This window comes from Chiroxiphia lanceolata, chromosome 5 (genome assembly GCF_009829145.1).
Source record: "Chiroxiphia lanceolata isolate bChiLan1 chromosome 5, bChiLan1.pri, whole genome shotgun sequence".
NCBI classification, from domain to species: domain Eukaryota; kingdom Metazoa; phylum Chordata; class Aves; order Passeriformes; family Pipridae; genus Chiroxiphia; species Chiroxiphia lanceolata.
The window spans coordinates 36,455,768-36,483,316 of record NC_045641.1 but is presented as its reverse complement, the minus strand read 5'-3'; the positions used below and the strand labels follow the sequence as shown (position 1 = coordinate 36,483,316).

General features: G+C 40.3%; 1 protein-coding gene across 1 annotated transcript in view; it reads left to right on the top strand.

Annotated features, from left to right (window-relative positions):
* The first annotated feature begins 16,242 nt into the window (after nucleotides 1-16,242).
* PTPRR (protein tyrosine phosphatase receptor type R) overlaps nucleotides 16,243-27,549 on the top strand; it is a 144,638-nt gene continuing 133,331 nt past the window's right edge. Inside the window, exon 1 of the mRNA XM_032688939.1 lies at nucleotides 16,243-16,383. Coding sequence (XP_032544830.1) covers nucleotides 16,320-16,383 — 64 coding nt within the window. The 5' untranslated portion in view covers nucleotides 16,243-16,319. The remainder of the gene's footprint in view (nucleotides 16,384-27,549) is intronic.

The window sequence follows — 27,549 nt, the reverse complement described above, 5'->3', positions numbered from 1 at the left end:
CTTATTTCCTTTTCTTCTGGTTTTCTGCTCCAGTCCTATGAACCTTGGTGAATCTTGACCCAAATCAATTTCCTGCACCCTCCAGTCCCCTGAATGTGAGAAACCATGAAGGTCTCTAAGAACAAATAAGAGGAACATAACAAATCAGAACTGCCCATTTCCTCTGAATGTGAGCCACAATCAGAAAATATATTGCCCCCTCACTCCTCCTTATGCCTATTTATTGAATGCCTTCCATTTCATTATAGTTTTATATAGATACAGTGATATCAGAGTGGGAAACCAGAAGTGGCTTCCTTGGAAAAAAAATCCCAGCACTTATTTGATTTTTAGCTTTCCTAAATGCAGGTGAGAATATATACCTGCATCACAGACCACAGAGTTTTGCAAGTCTCTGGCAAAAGCTTGATGGCCTTCAAAATCTCTGAATTTAGTATTTATTTCTCAGCAATGAAGTGTGACCAAGGAGACACACAGTCCCAGACAGAATATCTTTAACTAGCTTAGGCTCTCAGACGTGGATAAGAACAGCAGAGAATTGCTTGCTTGTAGCCTATCAATTAATGTCACTGTGAATATATGATCTTAGAGACAAGCATCCTGCAGACAAAAACTAGAGGTGGTTGGCGAAGGCACTCATCAGTTCAAATCTGACAACTATCTGGTTGTATATTTAAAGACAGCTGTATTAGTTTCATCCTAAGGAAGTTCAATGAAATCTTTGAATTTCTTTGAGAAATTTCACATGACAGGAATTTCAATTCACATAAGACTCCTGATGCTACAGACTAGTTAAAAGGCTTTGATTTCTTTCTTTCTCCTAGTTGCTCCTAGCAAAAGAAAGAATCAATCTCCCTTAGTACTTGGCACTTTGTAGTGCAAAAGATCATCCATGAAATTTTCTGATATGGTGTCAAGAATTATGTGAAGTTTCTAGATAAAATGAGAACAGATGACAAGCCGATGTACATAGTAATGACTCCTGAGTTTAACTGATATATACACTTGGCAGTCACATATGAGTTTGAAGTTTTTGTGGTTTTTTTTTTTATTTTTAGTTTCAGTCATCTAACAGGGAAACAGCTTGATCTTTTAACATTAATTTAGAATAGCTGTTAATGAAGACTAATTGCTTTGCATAATTTAAAATATGTAGAGAGACCTCCCTTGATCTATGCGAGCTGTACTTGGTTCAGTGCTGGAGCAGAAGAAAAAAGATATCTCCAAGCCATTTCACCATCTTCCTAATTTGTAACCGGACTGGGAGCCAAGATGCCCCTGAGAAAGCTATAGCAATGCAGAAATATGCATCACTGCTCTTTTAGTCTGCCCTGTCATATACTGTATTGGGTTTGTGTGGCTAGGTTTTTGGAGATGGTGGGGCTAAAGGGATGGCTTCTGTGAGAAGCTACTAGAAGCTTCCTCTGTGTCTAGCAGAACTGGCTTCAGAGATCCCCCTGCAGTCTGTGGAGAGAGGAGACCCAGGCCAGAGCTGGTGGATGCACAAGAAGAGGGCTGCAAATCCGTGGGAAACCCATGCTGGAGCAGGCTCCTGGCAGGGACCTGTGGACCTCACAGAGAGAGAAGCCCACACTGGAGCAGGTTTCCTGTTAGGACTTGTGACCCTGTGGGGGACCCATGTTGGAGCAGCCTGTGCCTGAAGGACTACCTCCCGTGCAGTCCTGCTACAGTCCCCACTGCAGCAGTTCATGGAGAACTGTTGCCCATGGGAAAAACTCATGTTGGAGAAGTTCCTGGAAAACTGTCTCCGGTGGGAGGGACCCCACGCTGGAGCAGGGGAAGGACTCCTCTCCCTGAGCAGAGGCAGAAACAACCTGTGATGAACTGACCAGAACTCCCATTCTGCATCTCCTTGCACTGCTGCGAGGGAGAAGGTAGAGCTTCGGAAGGAGCAAAGGGTAGGGGAAGTTGTTTCTAAGATTTATTTTACTTCTCATTATCCTGCTCTGATTTTGTTAGTAATGAATTCCATTAATATCCCCAATTCAATTCTGTTTTGCCTGTGACGGTATTTGGTGAATGATCTCTCCCAGACCTTACTGCAACCCATGAACCCTTTGTTATATTTTCTCTCCCCCGTCCAGCTGCAGAGGGAAGTGATAGAGTGGCTTTGGTGGGTGCTTGGTGTCCAGCCAGGGTCAACCCACTACATATAGCTTAGCTGTGCTTTAATGTTTTACTCATGAGGGAATGTGAGTATTCCCTCCACTCATTGCAAGGTTCTCTGATCATTTACAGAAACCCTCTCAATGCTGAAGAAAGACTCGTTACCTCATGAGAGTCAGAAGCCAGAATCTGCCCTGGAAGCTTTTCTCTTCAGGAGGTGTGTTTGAGGGATGGGACAATGACTGCAGGCAGAGGAGTCTGCAAGGCCAGATTATATGGGGCTTTGAGCAGCCTGCTCTAGTGAAAGGCGTCCCTGCCCTTGGCAGGGGGCTGGAACCAGATGATCTTTAAGGTGCCTTCCAACCCAAACCATTCTATGATTCTATGAGTCTATGAGTGAGGGTGGAGCTCATATTGCTTGACACAGGCTATGTCAGGCACCTCCTTAAAGGAGTGGGTCCCCAGCAGCATGAGCAAACCCATGTCATGGTGACTGAGGTCTTGCCTTCTATCATCCTGCTGGCACATTACCTGGTTATCCCTTCACTAAAACTGTGGTCAAACATCACATTTCTTCAGGGAGCTTATCCAAGATAGAAAACTAATCTGATTTTTTTCCTCTGGATTAATTTTTTGACTGAGTCAGCTCACCACCTACCAGACACAAGGGAGAAAGAGCAGGAATGTACAGCTGGAGGTGGAGGTGGGACTTCCCACACCACTGATTTATATCAGCTTAAAATGCTGTTGAACTGCACTCTTGAGGATGATTCACAGCCTAGTTTCTCTACATAAAAAAATAAAGGAGTCACTGGAGAGCAGTAGGCTCTGCATGAGGGGATTTGAGCACCTAAGCTATCTGCTTCAAGTCAGCAGCCTGACCCCCCATGTTGAAACAGGCTGTTATGTAGTAATGATGTTCTGGACACACTTGGGTGACTGTTGTGTTGGATTTTTTTTCTGCAATGTTTATTGATTTAGCAAATGCAAAGAAAGGAGCGCCAAATCTGGCAATTATTACTGACTCCATGTTATAGCCTGCTTGTGAATATACAATGTTCTGAACTAATTTTCTAAAGACCCTAGTTTAACACAGCCTGATTTAACGTAGTTATCCTTTTCACAGATGATTACTTCACTAGTAACTCCTCTGCCTTCCAGTCTGTTTTCTTACTAATAGCATCATTTCTTATTGAAGTTAAAATACATTGATATAACCCAGTCCAGTACGTCTGGGAGCACTCATACTGGCAAATTTTAACCATGTAACTTTATGTGCTCAGTTAAAGAAAACCATCTCTTGCTGAGCTGCCGATGTACTCACCGGAAAAAGAGAAGCTCTTTCCAGAAGCATGTGACTTGTCCTTCCTTTCAGAACCACTGTGGGAGACCCAGTTGGTCTCTAGCGATCATACAGGGAGCCTAAGAAAACTAACTTACAATTTAGACATAGGAAATTAAGTGCCCAGTATTAAGCACTTGGAGAAAAGTGTCATCAGAAATATTTTCCTTATCTGCAGAGTGAAAAAATGTTAAGTACATATGCAGCCAGGCAGTGTAAACTGCTGCATTGTTCATTTTGAGATCCCTCCATTTTTAAAGCACATATCTTATAAGGTATGGTTAGGTAAAAGACTGAAAAATGGCAGGATTCTTCTATGGCCAGGAACCAGTACTAGTATTCAAATTTAAAAGAAGTTATTCTTGGTTTACACTGAGGTTAGTGAATGGAAAATCAGACAGTACAAGTGAAGTAAGGCACTTGGAGAAACCTTCTGCTGAACCATGGATGTTTTCTAAATGAGATCAGTTTCTGAAAATACAAGTTGCTGCACCGTTTGGTTCAAGACCCATTATATTTGCAGCCAGAAAAAAGTGTTCACACATTTATTTTTGGAGAAGAGTGACATCTAGTGAGCATCCTGACTGAAACTGAGCAATCTCTGGGGTCTTAAAGACTGAGCCTTCTACTTGGACTTAGCTTGTTTTTCTGCTATTTGAACTTCACAATTCCTTGAATCTGAACAGCATGTGCTGCTCATCTCTGGCAAGGTCTAATGAATATAAATGGTAAAGTAGCTGTGAGAGAGAATGGTGAGGGAGGGGGATGACTTTGAAGAAGGGACTTAAGGATGATGAAAAAAATGTAGGTATGCACCCCGGTACAGATATGTTGCAGCAAAGGAATTACTGTAGTAGCAGAGTTGCCTGGGTGACAAGCATCAAGCTGTCAAACAATGGCCAGGAGCTGCATCAGCCAGGAAACCACAAAGTCTAAGTGGTTCATTAGTTCAGCACTTTTCTGGTAGCTTTTCTGTGTCTGGACTCCTGGGAAGCTCCCAGCAGAATTCATGGCTGCCTTCTCCTACCAGAGATCCCAGGACAGGTAGCCATACTCACTTCCACTTGAAGCCAGAGGAACTTCCCCAGATATTAGTCTGAATTCATCCATGAGGTAAAGTCTGCACTCTTCTTCCCTTCTAGGATTCAGCCCAGGCCTGTGATAGTGTGTGGACACATCTGTGTAGGAGTAAAGATGTCAGAGCTTTGAAGTCAAATACTTTTGTAATTAAAACTTCCATGCATTTTACATTGCAGCACTGTGAATAAGTGACAACAGCGATGATGCTCCAAGGACCCTTGGACAAGGGAAAGGGAGTCAAAAAGAACTAGAGATGTCACTGTGAAGGAACAAATCTCAAAGATTGCAGTGAATCACACTATGATCTTGGGGATTACAAATGGTTTTGATGTATGCACACGCCAAACTCGAAATTTTCAGCACTTCATCAGCATCCACAGCTGGATATTTCATTAGCATCGATCTTTTAAAAAAATGGAGATATCTTTCAGCTGGGTCATAAATGACCATTATATCCCATCCCATTTGATTATATAAATTACATACATTTTATCAGTACTATGAAGTATACTGGGCCAGATTCAGCAGTGTTTCTTAAAAGCAACTTACATCTAACGAAACAGGTTTTCTGCGACTATGCTACTTTAAAAAGGCACAATCCTTTTACACCCAGATTATCATATCCCATTTTCATCAGCCAGCATTTGAAGAAACTCAAAAATGACAATGAGAAGGCCTAGACCGGTGCAAAACTAAAGGTAATTAAATCTTTACACTATGCGCTATGTAGTTCCTAAAGCTGGAGGATGAGAAGTCTATTTTACATAAATGTCTTATTATAAGTTACTTGAATGGATGATATTCCCACTATAATGTGAATTTTTGATAATTTCCTGTATCATGGCATTTACACTTTTTTTTTCTTTTCTTTCTTTTTTCTTTTTCTCACTGCAAATGCTGGAAGTTTGCACACATTTGAAGAAAATGTGTAAATATCTCAAATGTCAGAAATGGAATCTGAAGACTATCCTGTTGTGTTACAGTTCTTCTTGTTTTATTTCAGGGAAAAACATGTCCTTGTATGTGGACATCTCAAGGAATCTGCATCTTACTGGATAGGCACAACAGGACCAAAGCAAACTTGTCGAGGTAAACCTAATCTTGATGGTTCCCATCTTCCCAGTATTTGACTTTGCTACTATAACATTTCTGTAACACTGTGACAGAATCAAACATGCCTCCAGAATCTTTTCTGACCTTTACAAAACAGGCACATTGAATTTTATGGAAGATGGATGTCGAGTCCAGAAAAGGAGCTTGACTACTTAGAAGAGTACTGCCGACTGTCATAACCACACTGTCCCCAGCACAGACACTGTCTCTCAAACCTTGTTTGATCCCACTTGGAACACGGGCTTTTCTGTAGAGATCTGATCAAGAGATTGCTAATGAGAATGAGCTGTTAAACATCAGTGGAAATATGACACAGCAGCCAGACTGTGTGGCAGCCAGGTTATGGGGGGCCAGCCACAGCCATGTGATACTGTTTGGATGACAGAGGGAGCAAAATTGATTTTCCCTGTTATACCACCGCAATCTGACAAAGGCACTGCAGAAGGACTGAGATCAGCTATGGAGAAAATTTCTCTTACAGTGAGGGCTATGAAAACCTGACTGCTTTCAGACTAAAGCTTCAGCCATCAAGAAATGTCGTCAGTAGGCCTGTGCTTTGCTATTTCTTTCCTTGCTCCTAGGACATGTAGGCTTAATTCTTCAGAAACCTTATTCTAGGTGAAGCAATGGATGGGAAACATTTAATGTTAATGTTAAATGTTCAAGAGAGAGCTCTTTGACACTAATTTGGAATCCAATGCAGTTTCCTGTCAGTTTAGGAAGTCAGATGAGAGGTCTGACCTAGGACTACATCAAAAAAAAAAAAGAGCTAGAACAGTGAGACTGTATTTAGCCATTCTCAGCTGCTTTAAAAGAATGAAAGATTTAGCAACAGTCTAAACAATGAGGTAGTTGGCTTGGCTGTGTAAGTATAAACATAATGTTTCAATTGAAACCCTATATATCATATTATTTTTCTCTTTAATTTGCATTTTACAAATAACTGAAACTGTACAGATTCCCAATAGTCAACAACCAGTTGAAATCATTACATAGACCATGTTCTCTATGACTTGAGCCACTTGGAGCATTATAGGCTATTTTTGTTCTGAGGGTAGCAGCTGCTGAAGAAGGAGTGATGAATTTTGGCTGTGACTTAGTAGATATTTTCTGGTAATAAAGTGTAGGAAAAATAACAACATTGACCCAAATATGGTCATTAGATGCTAAATCTTTCTGACCTTGTCAGAGTCTTTTTCTCAAATTGAAAAAGTACCTGTGATTATACAAGTGGTGACTGCAGAACACAAAATATGCATTTATGGGTTAAGGTTTGGGGGAAATACTTTCCACTAGGAAACGCTCTGGATAAATAAATTAATTCCTCACCCTTTGTTAGTTAAGGATGAGTTTCAGGAGTTAAAAGATAAAATCCATTATCTGTAAACTGCTAAACATATTTTTTGAAGACTTAAGACAAAAATTCACAATTCTTCAATTTTTAACACTATTTCCTTTTATGCTGCCAGTAGGAAAGTATATAAAAAGCGTTGTGCTTTGTAGGAATGTGCTTTTGGAAGTGGTTTACATACCAGTAAGATGTAAAAGCGAGTGTAATTGAAAAAAACAACTGAGGAAGAGTTAGGTCACCATTGCATGCCACTGGAAAGAGCAAGGCCAATCTCAGAAGGCTGAAAAAACTTTATTTTCGGGAAAATAAACCTTATGACAGAGTTAAGTATCAGAAAGTTTCTAGGCTTTAAAACAAACAAAAGATTATTTTCTTCAGAAACAAAAGAAAAAGTAGTGATATACTACTAGCATATGATGAGTGTAATAGTAGTAGATGTAGATAATCAGTCTGTAGAGAATAAGAAGCTCACACTTTTGTTCTGATGTGCTCCTTTTTTGAAGTTATAAAAAAATGAGATTATAAAACAAGTAGCCAAAGAAAGCATTTGTTCCCATTCTCAAGCCTACCATGATTTTCACTGCATGTCTGTTGGCTAATATAAATGAAGAAATTGCCTAAATGCTGAAACAAAAAATGTTGCAAATAGACCAACTGGGAACACTGATTTTCTTATAAGGAATATTTCTTTAATATTATGACAAGCCTGGATTGTCCCTTGAAAGACAAAGTTGTAAAGCATTGCCAAGAAATTAGATTGATATCATAGAATGGTTTGGGTCGGAAGCGATCATAAAGATCAGCTAGTTACAACCTCGCTGCCATAGGCAGGGACACCTTTCACTAGACCAGGTTGCTCAAAGCCCCATCCAACCTGGTTTGAAACGTTCCAGGGATGGAGCAGCCACAACTTCTCTGGGCAACCTGTTTCAGTGCCTCACTTCACACATAGTGAAGAATTTCTTCGTAATATCTAATCTAAACCTACTCTCATTCAGTTTGAAGCCATTCCACTTTTCCTATCACTGCTTGCCCTTGTAAAAATTCCCTCTCCAGCTCTCTTGTAGCCCTCTTTAGATACTAAAAGGCTGCTCTAAGGTCTCCCTGGATCCTTCTCTTCTCAAGATTGAACTCAGCTCTCTCAGCCTGTCCTTATAGAAGAGCTGTTCCAGTCTTCTGATCATCTTCACAGCCTTCCTCTGGACTTGCTCCAACAGGTCCATATTCTCCTGAGCTGGATGCAGTACTCCAGGTGGGGTCTCACAATGTGGAATCTCACCAGAGTGTAGTTAAGGGGAAAAAACACCTCCCTCAACCTGCTGGCCACTCCTCTTTTGATGTAGCCCATGATACGGTTGGCTTTCTGGGCTGCATTGAGCTTCTTGTCAACCAGCACACTTAAGTCCTTCTCGTCAGGGTTGCTCTCAATCCATTCTCCACCTAGCCTGTATTTGTGCTTGGAATTGCCCTGGTCCAGGTGCACTCAGTCTTATTGAACTTCATGAGGCCCACACAGGACCACCTCTCAAGCCTGTCAAGGTCTCTCTGGATGTCATCTCTTCCCTCCAGCATGTTGACCACATCACACAGCTTGGTGTTGTCGATAAACTTGCTGAAATCACACTCAATCTCACCATCCATGTCACCAATTATGATGTTAAACAGCACTAGTTCTGATACCAAACCATTAGGAATGCCACTCGTCACTAGTCTCCATTTGCATACTGAGCCACTGACTACAACTCTTTGAGTGTGACCATCCAGCCAATTCCTTATCCACTGATATACCTAGTTTGAAAGTCCTACCAGGATATTGATTTAATATTTAAATTGAAATATTAAGGGGAACTGAGAACATTAGAAAGACTATATATATCATCATGGCTGGGCTTCGCGAATGAAGATTTGGGAAAGGTCTCTACCCACATTTGTTGCAAGCGCGCTGGTGGCTAAAAAGGCCAACATGAGATAGACATGTCCAGTTGCAAAAGGCACAGCAGAAAGACTCCTTAGGTGGTAAATTCTGCAAGGCACGATTCTTTCTGTGTTGTCTTTTCTCCTCAAGAGTGATCCTGTGTGTGCGTTCTCAAAGGCATCAACAGTGTTATAGATGGTGTGTCTCCAGACCTCCTGGTTGGAGGCCAGAGTAGACCAGTATATATATATATATGTAAAAGACTACTGAGATATATTTATATGGTTATTATTTTTTGACAATGTTGTGATTTAGGAACGACACTTCCGAATTTAGAACTTCCACTAAAAAGAAAACCACAAAAGCAGAGATTATGGGTGGAGATAAGAACAATGTACTGGAAACAGCAATGAGATAAAACCAATAGTAACAGCAACAATACTAATAATAAAAGCATACAAAGAGAGGGTGATTTATATGCAAAAATGCTCACCCGGCCAGTGACAATGAAAAACAATGGGGGACATCGCCATGCTTTCTGCTGACCACAAGCCATGCCCACCTTCTTCCCAAAAGAGAGAGTCCCTTAGTTCCACCTCCCAGTGATGATGTGGGTGCTATAGAATAAGAACCTAGACATGCCCACAAGGCTCCAGGCTTCACCCCCTCACAGCTACTGTGAAAAATTAACCCTGTCCTTGGCCAAAACAAAGACAACCAACCACCCAAATCACTTGCTTTTACAGAAACACTCTTCAGAATTTGTAAGACTTAAAGTTTCTATTCATCGATCATCTATAACCCTACAGTTAGGTTGTCTGTGATACAATACATAGGTCTGATCAATCCTTAGCTGGAATTGCTGATCCACCTATAGGCTGTCTTTGTTACTTACATTAAGAGAAGACTTGTTCCTACTTGGAAGAAGTAGATGTTCTGGTTAGACCACATGCAGAAATGTAGTCTTTGTTAAAGCCTTTCCACAAAATGATAAATAAAAAGAATCAAAATGAAATAGCCATTTCTTTTGTTTGTGCTTTTGTTTTAATTTTTCTTTTCCTTTTTTTTATCAATTAAAAAGTAATGGTTAATAAGTACAATCATTTTCCTTGTCTTTAATCATTGTGTTCCCTAGGTGTGGGCAAGGGAGCCCAAGTGACTGGGGGAGCAAGACTGGAGTCCCTCCAGTAGCATTAAGAGAAACAATTTCTAAATGTTGGTCTCTCACTTTTATTTCTCCAGATTATAAATTGTGGAAGGGAGCTTTGTTTATTTCTTTGTTTGGATAAAATTACTTTCTGCTCAGCAAATTGAAACATGTTTCTTTCAACCCACAAAGAATCTGGCATTCTTTTCCAAACTATGTTTACTTTACTGTCTACAGACCCTCATTCTTCTGTTGCCATCTCCTTCTATTCCCCTGACCACTTTCACCTAGTATCGTGTTTTCTCCCATCCAATACTGTACTTCAGATTTTGTTTTTGCAGTCAGACTGAAGCAGAGTATTAATGCCTGTGCTGTCTCATGTAACTAATATTTTCCTTTTCACTCATACCTGTTTCAATATTTCTCTTTGAGCTTCTCTTTAAAACAGGAATAGGTAGAAGATGTACCCTGTATTCCATCCTGCCACCTTATGACTCCCTGCTGCTAAGAACAGCAGCTACAAGGCAGCTCTTCTACCTTTGCAATAAATCATGCACTTCTGCTCTGATGGAATGGCCCACCAGCATTCCAGCCAGCAACCAGAACAGAATAATATTCAGGGCAGACGAAATTTTGAGGGAATTTTGCTTCCAGGTGAAAACAAACAGCAGTCACCCACTCCAGAAACTCTCAAGTACACACAGTGAAAATGTTAGTGCTTACAACTTTCTCAAATTTGGGACAACATTTTACAGTAATAACAACAGATAGATATATGGTGACATCAGAATGGTTCTTACATTTGATCAAAAACTTGGATATATTAAGAGATAGTATCATTTTAATGGGTACCACTTGGCATTTACAGGTAGAGTCAAATTTATTGCAATAAAATTAGACAAAGTCTTTAAAGAGACATGGAAAATTTAGTATCAATTTTTAAAAAATTAGAGGCCTTAGAAGAGCCAGAGAAGAAAAGCACTCTCTAGTGAAGGATGGCAGGAAACCTTAGAGACTTAAAAATTGCAGATGTTCCAAAATTTTTATTTGTGTTCTCTGACTCCTACCAAAAGAATAAATTCCGTTTTATTTCTGAGTCATAACACTTTCAACTCTCAACAAAACTATGTACCCATTTCATGACCTTGACTAGTCACTGAAAAAGACTTTTTTTAGGGCACCAATGAACTTCAGTAAAGTTATCTGTGTGCGTAACTAACAGTGTGAGTAGAAGGGTGAAGATCTGACACTTTAAAACAACCATCAACCTTCAAAAAAACTAGTTAGGGATAGATAGAATTTACCTGGAGATTTAATTGGGCCCAACCTGAGATGTCTACCTTCATCAGGTACCTTCTCCCTTAGCAAAGGCATGTATAACTTCACCTGACATGAAGAGATAACAGAGTCCTATCAATTATCTAAAGTTTCCAGATAGTGCAATTACATTAAGATCTTTACAATTATAGTATGTCATGTGTCTAATAAAAAATTAAACAAATGATAACCTGAAGAAAAATAATTAATGAAAAAATTCTTCTACCCACTGAATCTCAGAACAGTGTCAGGCTGAATATTAATTATACAAGATGTCTACTTGTCATTTGCTGAGGACAACTGCTATGACTCCTATCCCCTAATGTTCCATGAATGTCAATTACATATTGACAGATGACAGTTTCCTGTTCATGTTCTTGTCATCCAGTTGAAGGTGCTGATGTTTCTGATGCATTGAAACCTCATCTCTTAGTTGTAAATATATTTTAGAAATATTGTCTGAAAAGCCAATGGGCAGCCAAATCAGGAAAATAAAAAAATCAGCAAAATTTTTTTGATTTAACTGAATGTTAAATCAATCTGAGAGAGATGACTAGCAGTTAGGTCTTGTTTACTTGGGCTAGGAGAAGAAAGACAACTTTGCACAAGGTTGCATATTCAATTAACAAGATTTTGACTGATTTCACTTTTATCCCCTATTTCAAGGAATGCTCCACTTCTTGAAATAGAGCATCAAAGTAACCATCTGACACCAATACTGCAAACAGACAAATGTCCAAATTCCCTCATCTTATCTGAATCTGATTTTAACCTAGAGCTGGTATCTATGGATGAGATTAGAGTTGTCTGAAGTTTGATTACTTATCTTTAAACAAATTTAGTTACTTTTGTGTTGAGAGGTTTGAATTTAGCATATAAATAGTATTGTGCAATTTGCTTTAGTTGCTGCATCATGTAGAAATGTGCTGTAGTAACCCTGGGTAACTTGCCTTCCACATTTAAATGCATATTAGTGTACACACAGGTATATTTGAGGGTTTTTTACTAGTATTTCCTGAGAAAGGCATATCATATCAAATAACTGACTATACAAATAAGTATAGTTGAAAGAGATATATTCCTAGCCTTGACTAGAGGCCTTTTAAGGATAATCTGAAATTCCTTTCTACACCTTTTTCTGACTATGTTGTAATTTGAAGTACCTGACTTTATAAATCTTGATGTCCCTCACAGAATATTAGAGGATGACATCTTTTCTGATCTCTGGTATGAATAGCATAAAAGAGAGAAGAACTTGAAATCAGAGAAAATGGTTATATGATACCGGGGCTGTATTAAATCAGAGCTGCCACTTGCTGTTCCACACCACTTGCTTTGAATGGATCTGGACAGAGAGTCAAAACAGCACAGCTAAATCCATTTGCAAGTACTCAGGTACTGGTTAGGTACTCAGTACTGGTTAGGACTACCCCAGCCCTTTACAGGTCTCATTCAGTACTTCAGCTGCTCACACTACAGATTAACAGGTGTCTGCCTTGTGTCTTTAACAGGCAGCTTTTGGTTGGATACCCCTGAATCCATTTGATTCTTTCCAAACAGCCTCATCAAACAGGAGTGAATTGTTTTGATTTGAGCTACAGTCAACTTCTTCAGTAAAAAAAATTAAATTATATAAAACTTATAATGTGGTCTTTCCAAATTCTGAATAATAGTCTTGAAGTTTCAGATCTACACAAATAGCCAAAAATTAGTAGCTCAGAGAATAAAATAGCCTTGCATCCTCTCTTTCTCCCTCTTGCTATCAAGGGTTTTATTCTCTCAGCTGAGTCAGTGTCAGTTTTTCATGTCTATATTACAGATTATGCCAAAAATACACTGGAGAGTCTCAGACCACTTTAGAAGGCTGTAATCCTATATTGACAATACTCATTAAAGAATATGATGCATTTGCAATGGTGCAATAATGATTTTGCCCACCGGCAATCTCTAAGGACAGATGCTACTCCCTGACACTTTTCCTGCAGCAGTTGCCTTTCTGCACTGTGTAGAAAGAAGCCCTTTTCCCATTCTAGCAACATCATTTAGTGTGAGACCTAATTGTACATGCCATGAGCTTTCCTCTGCTGAGATTGCTGTATATTCACACATGCACTCACCAAAAAGTAGTTATTTTTCTGATTTGCATTCATCTCTCCAAAGAATGCTTTGATCTATGCACATAACCTCCTCTTCACTCCTCCTCCTCCTTCGTGTTTTCATTTATTACAAAACAGTCCTTCAGTTTTTTTGCTGAAGCTTGTTAAGGAAAACACATATGAGAATTCTTATTATTCACAGCAGACAAAAGTGTGATTCTCTCTCCTTCAGATTTATTTTCTGCTAACTAATCTATGTATCTCTGCTTCTTAAACTAAAGATCAGTTTTGAATTTGGCTTTAATTGTTTTAGATTTCACTTAAAGCTACTTTAAGACTTTCACCACTTTGTCAATGAAAGTCTAGTGCAAAATGATTCCCAGACAAGGAAGATGGTCTACTCAGTGCGACACGGCAGGGAAACAGTAAGGACTCTAACACTTAGACCAGTCTCTTTTAATTGGAACCAATATCAAGTGTGACTTCTCAGCAGCATGTTCAATCTGAAGAGACTAAGATACTATGGAAAAAACATTGAAATTCCACACCATTTCCCTCACTTATAATTATTGATAATATTCAGTATTAGGCTGAAAACTTATTCAGCTCTATATTTAATACACTCTCTTATAAGTCTCACAGCAATGATCTCCATTGTTAATATCATGTTCCGTATGTGGAACGTAAATAAATAAAAATCAGTAAAACTAGAGAATTCAAACTGATGCAATGTGTTAGCTCACTTTCTGTGTAACAGCTTCCCAGTCCACAGTAATGCTTCCATTTTGCATTGAAAAGACTGCCTTTTAAAAAGGATGCATTGATATAAAATTCAGCAAATCATTTAGTCTTAGCTTCCCATTGAATTTAGCTTATGCATGAGTTGGAAGCCTAAATGTTTTCTTGGATGTGGGCTCAAAACAGTATCTCAAGACATTTACTCAGTGGAAAATAATTTCCTTAACAGGGGAGTGGTGAGTCATCCGGTTTTTGTGCTTTAGAGCTCTGCAAGTGAGGTGAGTAGATAATGCTACAGCACTCGATCATGTGAAACCACAGCTGCCTCATCTGTAACCACATGGGGAAAAGTCAATACCATTAGCTTCAGTGAAGTTATCCTGTTGACATATTTGACCCTAAATCCTTACAAAGAACACACAAGGGTGAGGACTTGTGGACAAAAACCAACAAAACTTTCAGAGGACTGAAAGTAAATTTTTCTTTAATCTTTTCCTAGAAGTTGGCTAACTTGTAATTTGTACTGCACAACTCACTGAGGGAAGCAAATATAGTCCCCTACTTGTTTTGCCTATACGTGTACCTCTGCGTACCCGTATACGCATGGGCACATAGGAACGGCAGTTGTAGGGGCACAAGCGGGGTGCACCACACAGATAAGACTTCTTTCTTTCACTCCTTTTAGCTTTTATTTCTACTAGTCAGAACTAACAGGATTAAACTGGAACAGGATGTGCTGTAATTTGTACATACTCGCAGCAAATTCTCATCACAGTAGAGGAAGCAGCAGAAATCTCACAACTTAGCAGGGCATCTGAGGCACAATACTAACAAAAGATATGACTGAGATGACAGGGCTCAAATACCATTCTTTGTTCAAAAAACCCCTTGATCATTTTAATTCCCCGTTTCCGGCAGAGCTCAAGATCGAGTGCTGTCTTCCAACCCAAGCCTTTTTTCACTTACATTGCTGTCAAGTGAACGATCTGACTGTCTATAAGTGTGTGAACAGTCGTGTGGGGGCTGGCAAAGGAAGTTCGTTTGCATATGTACAGTCACACATGCAGTTGCATCTAGATATCAGGGCGTGCGCAGCCCTTCCCATCTTTGTAAGACGAAAATTTCTGCACGAAGGCTCATTTAAAGCCAGTTGGAGGCAAGCAAGCTCTGTTGATCACCGTTGTTATTTTCTCCTTAGGACACATCACTTCGGCTGCAGATCTGACTGTCCCCATACACTGCTTGCCACATCCAGCAATAGGCTCCCGAAGATGGATCACTTGCTATGTGACACATCTGCAGCTGGCTATCAAGGTTACCCTCCAGAAAATGACCTTGTTACAGAGCTGCTTCATGTTTGGCCTCTTTGTGTGGGTCTCTGATACTCATGTAATCAAATTCCCAAAGTGTCTCCTGAGCAGGTGTTGCATCAGCCTGGTCTGAATCACTGCCTGGAGTTCAGCGGTTGTTTCTTTATTTCTGTATCAGCTGTGATTTCCATCATGCAGTTTTAGCAAACTACTTATTTTACAACATGTGTTTCACAACACATTGAAGATAACTGCCTGCACCCTAAACATAAACCCACACATCGTCAAAGTCCTCCCAGACATGCCCAAACTCCTGAGATCAGCCTCATCGGCGCTGCAATATCGGGGACATGCAATCCCCACCGTTCCAGTGCAGCAGGAGCCCCGACTGCTACTTCAGCAGGAAGCTGGGGGAGAAATCATCCCACATCACCCATTCTCGCGTCCTGCCCGAACACGCGGCTGGAACTGGAGATCTCTTTTTGCCTCTCATACTGGACCCTGCGGCTCCTCGCGGCCATTGCACTGCCCCATCTCCCTATCCCAGCCCGAGCCCCAGCCCGCTCTATCCCGCCCTATTCCACCACCCGAGCTCGCCCGTCGCCTCACCCTGCGCCAGGCAGGAGGCAGGTGAAGGCAGCCGCCCGCGCGGCGCTGCGCATGCGTAGCGCTCTCCCAGGCATGCTCACTGCCGGGGGCGGGGGGAGTGGGACGCGGTGTCGCGGCGCTGCGCGGTTCGGCTCGGCTCGGCTCGGCTCGGCTCGGCTCGGCTCGGCTCGCACCATGCGGCGGCGGGCGGCCGCATGCCTCCGGGCGCTCTGCCTCCTGCTCCACCTCTGCACCGCAGGTGAGCGGGGGCGGCCCCGGCCGGAGAGTGGGGCGGGCAAGACGGCGGCTTGCTCTCGGCGGCGCACCTGTTGTGGCGGGAGGCGGGAGGTAGCGGCTGCCCCGGTCCGGCGGCGGCTGCCCCGGTCCGGACTCCTCTAGCGCCGGCGGGAGCGCCCGGCAGCACCGCGGACAGCGGCGGCCCCGGGCGAGCCCCGCGCTGAGCACCCCGCGGAGCGGCCGCACTTCGGCCCCGGATCGCGAGAACCTGGCCGGGGGCTGGGGCAGCGACAGAAAATCGTGACTCTCTACATCCCTTCTTCTTCTTCTTTTATTTATTCATTCATTTATTTATTAATTTTTAAATACTGGGGGGAAGGCGTTGTTCCTTGTATGTGCTCGTGGCAGCAGGGTTTTTAGAAAGGGAAATTTCAGCTGCGACAGCAGCAGGCATTTCGGCTGTAGCGGTGCTAATAAATCCTCTCTGTGCTTTGCTGGCAAAACGTGTGCCTCATTCAGAAATGCGGAGAACGGTGAGCGCCCTAGTACGTACATGAAGTCCCACTGCCAGTTTCGTTCCAGTAGTCAGAGCTTACATTTCTGGCATAAATCTCATGCTTCCGCTAAGCCATGAGAAACTGGTCGTCGTTCAGAGCCTTCCTCTCTCCTGGACAGACTTCAGCATATATATTCTTAGGAGGGAAATAAAATCTGGGGTAACTGTATAATTGAATTAAGTTCTCAATTAAGTAAAGTTGAAGAATTTCTTCGTTTTATCATTTATGACAGGCTTAGCTACTTCTGAAGTAGTAAATTGCTTGTAAGTTCAATTAAGTTTAATTAGGAAAAACAATTAAATGTGCAGGTACTGATTCTTTTGCTCCTTGTAATGTTTTTAGAGGGATTTTTAAGGTGCAACTAATTTGCATTATCTTACTGCAGAATCATTAAAAGAAATACTTGAACTTCATGTCTCTAGTGTAGAAGAACTGCATAAACACATGAACATCGATGTTGTTCTCTTCCACCCTCTCCTTCCCCTCCTGAATTAAGCTTTATTATAAAAATATTTGTTTATATGGATACATCAGCAAGCAGGCACTCCTTTTTGCTTTTTCCCCCCCCCTGTTTTCAGGAGAAGTGGTTTGTTTCAGTTATTGGTATTTTATTGCCTTGGAATATTACACTTCGTAAAATCTCAGGAGTCTCTTTCCTGTATATCTATAGTTAGGATGCTCATTCTGTTATACCTTATATTCATATGTGCAAGAGATTATTGACTGAAGGATAGGGAGCATTTTGTGATCCGTTTTAATAAAAGCCTTAAGCTGCTATTGAATTGGTCTTTTACAACATGTATTAAATTGACCATATGTACCAAATTAGCATACAGCCTCTATTTGACATAATATGTCTTCTATTACCAGTGTATTCTCTATTAATAGTGAAATTTGCATTAGTTGTGTTGTTCTTCATTTTCCTATGCTGCTAATGGAAACTGTCATATTCTGCCAGTGAGCTGTTTACTTTCCTTACTAAGTTTTACTTGTTTCGTTGTTACTGGGAATGCTTGCAAAGAGACCTTGGTCTTTATTATGCAAATGTCTCTAATCGTGAGAAGAAGAGATGAAAATAGATGTTTATATGGTGTTACTTTGTTCCCTGGGCAATCTTGGAAAATAATTATTTCACAGAAGACAAGGGAGAGGATGGACAGGAGTTGAATTCAACCTTTGCATATTGGGCACAGTTCCCACTGCACACAAGAGCTGTACTTCCTCTAAGGCAGGCCTCCGTACAACTTGCTCTTGTTGGAAGTCATTGAAGATGTCACAACAATGAAGTGGCAAAGGAAGCTTAACATGCTAAGATTTCTCTGTTTCATCTGCTGCAAATAGAAAACTTAATCTTACACAGGCTACCACTATGGATGTCTTTTATGTATAGCCTAGACTTATGAATTATTGATGGTGATTTTGAAGCTTTGGTTCATGTGAAATCACCAAATGCATTCCACTCGCTAGGTCACAAATGATATCCCAAATGTCAATTTTTGTGTAATGTGTTGGAAACTGCTTGGCTTTTTGTTCTGAGGCTGAATTTATATGAGGCATGTTTCTAGAGAATGGTAAAGACACTGTCAGCAGATATTAAGAAAATTTCCCTTGATATCAGTTGGTGGTAATAGATTTTAGAGAAAACATAAGTCTACATTTACTTGAGCTAATGCTACAGGAAAAAGAATTAATGTGTTTAACTAGTGCTTTGTAGTGGAAAGGTAATCCAGGTCATATAGCAAATCTGGTTTCCTGTGGAAAGAGAATTCTACTACAGTTGTGTTTCGGTAGCCACATATATATTCTCACAAAAACTAGAAAATGTTCTTGTCAAAAACATGATAAGGAATTTTCATGTGCTTAAAAAGGTACCGTTTTAGTAGGTTGACTTAGATTCTGATTCCAATATAGCATGACAGTCATGTAAACATAAAATTTAATCTGACTGTGCTGTTAGTGTACGCATATATTGCCAGCTGAAATCAGACACTTGTGTGCGCATCTCTGAAAACAAAATTAGGCCCTTCCACTGAGTGCAGTAGGTGAAGTAATCAACCCATATAGAGATTGCTGTTGCAGGAAGACCTAAATTTGTAGTGACTGATTACAGGTCAGCATGAACCTTCAACTTACATTATGCATTGCATGACAGAGTGTACGACAGCAAAGGTTATACTGTCTTTTAGTATGTATGATTTATTTCATGTTCTTGCAGTAAAAACCTAATATCTCCCAAAGTGACGAGGAAGCATTGTTTCCTTGTAAAAGAATGGCAGGTGGTAGCAAAAACACCAAGTGATGCATTAGATTAACTTGTAATTAGAAAGCCATTTGAGTCATCCAGATTGCTCAATTAATTACCTGTTTCACCCCATTTTCTTTTTTAACAAATTTCATTAATGGAATTAAAATATATGATGAATTAAATATCCAGTTGCAGGAAATCTGGGAGAAAAAGTAAATCTGTGATTCTGTGATTCTGTGAAATAGGCTAGGAAAACCAACCAGACTAGAAAAAAACTTACACAGTTAACAATCACCATATCAACCTACCACCTGCCTTACATTAAAAAAATCTCTCTTTAAGAAAGCATTTTTGCAGAATTTGCTTTTAAGATGAACAAATCCTGGTCCTGGAAAAGCAAAGAGTTAACAACTGAATATTTGGTCAGGTCATCTAAACCATAGTTTCTTGTGTAAAGGCCTTACATTAGCTTGCTAAGAGCTTCTATTACCTGATTATATTATTCTCTTCATCAGTGAAGAGACGCATTGCCAACCTTAAGTCAGCATAGACCAATGCTTTCCCATTAGCCTTTTCAGAGAGGAAGCATGTGGATCCTTTTCTCAGCCTCTTGATTGATCCATTCTTCTAGCCCCTCAGCAGAATCACATAAAATTCAGGGTAGGAAATAGTGGAATTTTATCTTCCTGGGGCAATGCTGTAATAACAGGAGGAATCCTTATATCAGAACTGAAATTTCTTTGACTACAAACTAACACTCCTTTGGGTGGAATTCGCTAGGTGTAGAAATATATGTTATAAATATGCTAGACTAATTCTCAGTTAATTGTTACCACAGTCCACAGAGTATTCTGACTAAGTTCTACTGAGTTCAGCTTTCCTGGTCAAACATGCACTGTGTGGTATTCTCATGGTTGGAAATTAAATGCACTGCAGTTTATACTTAAGTGTTAGGGAGCCTATTTTCTATAAAAGCACAAGCTCTATCACAAAAATAAGAAAAGCTGGAGACTGTACTTTAGTGGTGAGGTGAGATCTGCACAAAATGCATTTGCCATCAGATCCATTTCAGTAAGCTTGTACTAGTGAGTGAATAATTCTAGGTTCTAAATACATTTTGAGTGAAAGTGAAGGAGCTATTGATTTAAAAAATGTGTGAGGATTCTGCTTCATTACACTAACATAATGTAAATGAAGCTGGTACTTATAATTGCCTTCTTTAGAAAACACATTGCTGCCCATGAGTGGGTGTTTTTACTAGAATAGAATTTTCTGTCTTTTATTAGTGGACTCTTGGGTAATCAGAGGGTAGTCATCTGTCTCTTTAAATGTTCTGTTTTGGAGAAATAGTTTTATAATTCAGCATCCAACTTCATGTTTTTGAGGAAGTATTTAGTTGGAAAAGAGATTCTTGTCATGTTTTTATATGTGGAAATTCTTACGATTCATAATTTGGAAAGGCATCATGTTCCATGAGAGGTTTATGTTCAGTGCATCCATTAGGAAATTATCAAGATTTGTAGTCTTGGAATCTCTGACTAATTTCATTTGTTGTATTATGAGAAGACTGAACCAGCTTAGGCAGTAAAGGCTGGTTCCAGCTTCTCTGGGGAGTGAAGTAGGATTGTTGCTGAAAATCTATGAATTGGACTCTTGGGGGAGTATGTCTCTCTAGAAGGAGGCTAATGAGATAACAGTGTGTGGCCGTGTTTGGTGATGGCCCCCCTCCACAAGGGTGTTATGAGGCTTGATGTGGGAGATAGAAGGAGGGGTAGGACTCCTACTCCATAAAGCACAGTCATAAAGCCACAGTCATGGTTTCGGAATAAATACTTGAAGAAGTTAATCAGAAGCGCAGAAATCCTCAGTGGGATTTTCTACAGCAATATTACTGCTGAGAAAAGAGCCAAAACTGTAAGAAGTCAACTGAAGTTGACTTCCCTTCATACCAGCTATGGATTTCTGTGGAGATACTATATAATTCATGGACATGCTATGCATTTACATCTAATTTATGCAGAGCAGAATTTATCCACAACCTTCATTTGAAAAATGACAGTAAACACAATATTAACAAACTGATGCATTACTTTCTCACACTTTCTGGAAAAAAAGTCTGTGCAGTACATTAGTGCCGGGGCATAAGTATGGCAGAATACTTCAGTGCCTTTGGGACCACTAGCTCATCTCTTAATTCATGTGAGTAGACCTAGTGAAATCAATGGTCTGTGGTATCTAGTTTCAGTATTGACATATCAGGCAACAGGCCCATGAAACGAGATACAAAGTGTCTTTTTGAAAAAGATACAACTCATATGCTTAATCCAAATTCACTGTAGCTGTGGATATTTTTGGTTAGGGCATTATTTTTTTCCTACTGAAAGGGACAAATTCAGCAAAAATCAATTTACAGTTGTTTCTATTTTCAGCAGATTGCTTATTAGAAAGGGAAAAAAAAATCCTTACAATCATCTCTCTCCCTCCCTCTCTCCCTCCTTTCTTCCATCTCTCCTTCTCTTGGGCATGTTCTCCCACTCTCATTATGTGTGCATGTGTGTGTGCACTTGCTTGCTCTCAGAGATAACACATACACACACACACACACACACACACGAGTTTTTTATACACCTGCATGCACACATGCACATACAAAACATGCATTTTGTATGAATTGATTTTGTCTGATTTTTTTGGTCAAAAGTTCTGAACATGGTGTTTAGGGGCAAATAAAAATATTTTTCCAGATTTTTCACTTGTTTTGTCCTGTGCTTGCTTAGCTCTAGTGTCGTTTACTTGCTGTGAATTTTGACGTGTCATGGGTACCTCTGCTGCAAAAGGCCTGGCCTTTTAATCGAAAAGGACCTAGCTAGGAAAGCACAGAACCCTTCCTATGAAGGACTGTGACTTCGTGGCCCTGTAATGAGGTGTTGCCATTGCTAGTAACAAAGCCCTGAGTTTGCAAGGCCTCATGACTGGGACTTGTCAGGCCTGCTCTGCCCAAACTTTCTTGCCTGTTTTGCTTGTGTTAGCCCTGGCAGTGGTTTTTCTAATTAATCAAGCATTCATATCTGTTTTAATCTTGTTTATGTTTGTGTGGTAAAACTCTAGTCTAGTCTGCACAGGAGCAGTAAGACAGGCTTGGTAAAATAGAGGCACTGAGAGTGGAGGCACAGGATGTGATGTAGAGGAGTGCAGGCACAGGATGATAAGAGATGGGGCACAATCTTGGCACTGAAGACCCCATGCTATAAAAAGCTCAGTAAAAGGTAAAAATGCAGTCCTGGAGTTTGAGAAAACTGGTTTTAGGTGTTAATGAAGATAACAAGAAGAGCGAAGAGATAGTATCCAACATCCATATGTGGTACCACTTTTTGTAAATTCAGATGTAACGTGAATCTGCAGAACATTTGAAGAAAGAGTAGATATAAATGCATGTTAGAAAACAAATATATATATATAAGGCCCTAAGAGAAAGAAAGAAGAGAGGAGGAAGAAGAATCCGTCAGCACGAACATCACACTCCTCCTGATGAAGGACTCCAGATGCTGACACCACCTCATAACATCCCCTGATTGACAACACCAGTGTGAAAAAATTGACCTGAGGACCCAGAGAAGCATGAAGTTATAGTAACACCAGGGAAAGGGATAGACAATTTAAATTGTATCATTCTTATAATTGTGACTTTTTCTGTATTCCTTGTTTTTCTATAAAAATTAGATCTAGACTAACAATTCTTCTTGAATTAGATTGCTAAGATTTTCATTATGCTAACAATAAACTTTTGGCTTCACTTACCTGTATAAGGTGTGCTTATCTTTGTTCATGAACGAGGCTTTGAAAGCAACAGGGATGAGAAATTTATCTGCTTGAAGGAGGCTGTGAGAAGCTATACAGGAGTATGCCTGATTGTTAGGTCTAGCAGCTTGCTTTGGGTAGGGAATAGCTTAATTTGTGTTGCTCCAACAGGTTTTGTCTAAAGAGGAAGCTGTGGTGTGAAGGATGGATTTGATCAGGCTTTGTGTTCTGGCACTAATCTCTGAATGATGGAAACAATCGCAGCCTGCAAATCCCTCTGCAATATGTGGGAAAGTAGTTTCCCAGGTGAATTTTTTTGTCAGTTCCAAAATTTTCAATGTGTTTCTTCGTGCGTGTGTTACCAAAGCAGCAAGTGGATTCATATTCTTTCCTTTTCAGGTTTCTCTGGTTTACCTCACAAAAACACTTTTGAAAGTATATTCTGTTGTCCAGCTAATGTTCAAGTCATATTTTAGCCACCGTTTAACTGCATTTTATTGTCAATAATTTGTGGTGCACCATGCTAAAGTTGAGAGTGGTTTGTGTTTAGCTAGAACTGCATAGCTTTATGCTAATGAGATTTAGGTTTGATTGACGTACTCCTTTCCTGATAGTAAGACATATTGCTAACTAGATGATACAGATGCAAGGCATACTGTCTCCAGACAGCTTTTGTTTTCATTTTTGCTTTCAACGTAATTTAAAACTTTTTTATTTCCCACCAGATATGTTGACTCCTTTTGAAATGTTTACTGGTTTGTTTGGGATTTTTTTTTCTATTTTTTTCTTTTTTTCTTTTCACTTGGTAAGGTAGATGAAATAGGGATAAAAAAATAGATTTCGTGTATTTTAAAGGCAAAGCGAAAGAGAGATCCTGTTGCCTGCACCAGAAGGGACAACCTTCATAGCCCCAAAGAGACAGAAGTCTTTTAAACCTACAGCAGTGTTTGTCCTATGTCTGGAGTTACCAGTAGTTAACATTTCTCTTAGTTTCATTGTCACTGTGACTCCTAAAGAGTTAGAGCCATGCTCCTAAATGGCTAGCATGATATTAAGCATTTTAGCATTTGAGCATTTGTTTTCTCCTTCCTGTGGGCCAGCACCTTCTTGGCCCTTATATAGACAAGAGAGAACTGCAAACTGCTCTGCAGGTTATGAGTCCATTTCTATCTCAATGGTCTAAGAAGAGGCAGACAATGAATATCCCAGCTGTAGGAACTTTGGCATTATTGGCGAGGTTTGATCAATGGTCATTAAGTGCATAAGTACATTGACCTGCCTCTCACAGTGACTAGGGTGGCTGTCCAAGAAGTAATGAACCATGGTGCAACAGGTGATAAAGCTGAACTTGTCCAAAATCTGGGGCTGCTTTATAGGTTTGGAGAAAGTTTGTATGGGACAAAGAAGATCTTTCAGAGCGGTGAGCTAACAGAAAGAAAAAGAGCATGGGGAGCTCAGGGTACAAAATTTAAAAGTTTACCAAAGTTTAGTGCAGCATCTGTTATTAAAGAGAGTTGAAATGGTTATTATGTGAGATGATTTACATGAAGAAAAGTTAGATTGTTTTCTAGAAGCAAAGCTGGACACAAACCTGCTTCTCAGAGAAATTCTGATGTGAATTTGAAAGTAACCACTGATTATTGTTAATTTTGGAGCAAATAATGAAATAATATTTTCCACTGTATCTCAGAATCCCAGAATATGCTGAGTTGGAAGGGGCCCAAAAGCATCATTGAGTCCGTCCCCTGGCCCTGCACAGGACACCCCAAGAGTCACGCCATGTGCTCGACAGTATCGTCCAAACACTTCTTGAACTCTGTCAGGCTTGGTGCTGTGACCACTTCCCTGGGGAGCCTGTTCCAGCACCCAGACACCCTTTGGGTGAAGAACGTCTTGCTAATATCCAACCTAAACCTCACACAACTTCAGGCCATTTCCTTGGTCCTGTTGCTGGTCACCACAGAGTAGAGATCAGTGGCTGTCCCTCCTCTTCCCCTCACGAGGAAGTTGTAGACTGCAATGAGGTCTCCCTCAGTCTCCTCTTCTTCAGGCTGAACAGATCAAGTGACCTCAGCCGCTCCTCATACGGCTTCCCTGTGAGGCCCTTCACCATCTTTGTTGCCCTCCTTTGGACACTCTCCAATAGCTTAATATCTTTCTTATATTGCAGTGCCCAAAACCGCACACAATATTCAAGGTAAGGCCTCACCAGTGCAGAGCAAAGCAGGACAATCACCTCCCTTGACCAGCTGACATGAAGACAGCTATACTTAACTGACAAAGAGGAGAGGTTTTTTGGTTAGAAGTAGTAGGATGGAATCACAATCTGAACATATAATCTGTTCTCCTCGATGCTAAGGCAGAATAAACTACAATTCTTTGTAAATACACTTGAGGAGAGTAAATTTTTGGAGAAGGAATACAATTATTATAGTTAAAAGGTAATAGCAGCACTGAATGAATATTTTAAGTGAGTCATAAATAACTGCAATGGACCATGTGTGGCTGCAGGGACTCCTGTTACTGATGTGACATTTATCAGTCTAATGGAAGCAAGTTTACTGGGATTTAGTAGCAAATGGTGATTCTGCTGTTAAAAAGTACTGAGATTCATAGGCAAGTGAGCTTTTCAGGGGGTTCCTTTAACTATTGTTTTATCAGAAATATTATTCAGTGAAGAATTTGGGCTGCTAGTCAATTATAATATTTTTCTGCTTCTTTCAGTAAAAATAAGTGAAATAAGAGGGAAACTTGGAATATTAAAGTGGGTTGGATATAAAGAATTTCAGGAGAATCACAGGGGATTTGACTCCCTCAGAAGCAAAGGAATAGGAATGAAGGAAGCAAAGAGGACACACCAAAAGTGTCTGTGGTTACATTCCTGTGTATTATCTATTATCAGTTTTGGAATAATAGTTTTCTGAGAAGGAGACATAAAAATAAATCCAGTAAAGAGGAGACTGTGGAAGTAGTTGACAATGAGAAGTGCTGACGCTGCCTTGTTTTCATTTCGCCACTGATGCAACTCTCTGAATTGCTAGTTAAGGCCAACCCTTAGGATTTTATCAATGAAGCCAACACCTACAAAGCTTAATAAGATCCCATCAAGCTTAACAAGTTTTGAAATTCAGCCATATTTAAGTCTATACCCTGAAGTTTCTCTTTTTTTTTTCTCCTGCTCTCAGACATCTTCCCAATCAAAACCTGACAATAGCTGTACACATGTGACTTCAGTGGTCATCCAGGAAATTGTGTTTGTTTTAACTATTTAAAAGAGGAGTACTATTAATTTTGTCTTCATGTATGTTCTTAATTGCTTCACCGCCTGCAGACATGGACCCACTTTTGCCAGAGAATGCATTTTCCAATGATGCATAGCAATCCCATGGCAAGATAAGGTATTGTCCTTGATTTCCCTAGCTGAAATTTCATGAGGAAATTAGGTCAACAGAATGTAATTACCTGCACTGAAACCTCCTAAGGGCACTGAGTAGTACAAATGAATGATTATTTTGATTTGCTTACAGAAGCAAAAAAATCAGAGAAAAAATTCAGTCCGAATAGGACAAAATGATTTCTTGTTCACCCTGAATTGAAATATGTTGTTGATGTTAAGCTGTTCTTCATAGCTCATTATAAGAATTAAAATAACATAGATTTTATATTTTTTAACTAAAACTCAGCTCCCAAATTTAACATTGCCATTTACTCCAACAGCATCTGTAGAGGAAATTCCAGGCTGATCAGAGTGAGCTCTCTGGGTTCACTTCCCTCAGAACATAAAGTCCCTTTCGTACCACAGGAGTTTCTTAGAGTGCTCTTCCAGGAGGTGACTAATGCAGCTTCGGTTACTTTTTATCTGTGAGGGAGCGGATCCTTGCCTATTTTTCTGGTCAGATCCACTGTCTTTCAGAATGGGAGCTGAACAGGGCTGTTGTAGCTATTCTGTTCAGCTTAAAGGCACTGAAGATTCAATATGTTTCATCCATGAAAAAAATCCCAAACCACCAAAACCCAAAAACAAATAAAAATTTAGTCCTGGTTCCTTTTATAAAGGCATCATCAGGAAGTATTTGTCTATCAAAAGAAAATTTATTTTTTACTAATACATAGTTTGTTAAAACCATATAATCACAGAGTCATCAAATGGGTAAGGCTGGAAGGGCCCACGGTGGGTCATCTGGGCCAGCCTCCCTGCTCAAGCAGGGTCATCCCAGAGCACATGGCACAGGATTGGATCCAGACGATTCTTGAATATCTCCAGGGAGGGAGACTCCACAACCTCTTTAGGCAATCTGTTCCAGTGCGTGGTCACCCACACTGTAAAGAAGTTCTTTCTATATTCAGGTTGAACTTCCTGTGCATCAGTTTCTGCCCATTACCTCTTGTCCTATTGCCTTGCACCACCAAGAAGAGCCTGGGTCCATCCTCCTGACACGCTCCCTTCAGATACTTACAGACATTGATGAGGGCCCCTCTCAGTCTTTCCTAGATGCTGAACAAGCCCAACTCTCTCAGCCTGTTCTTGTTAGAGAAATGCTTGAGTCCCCTGTCTCCAGTCCCGTAATCTAAGAGAGTTCTTTGTGCC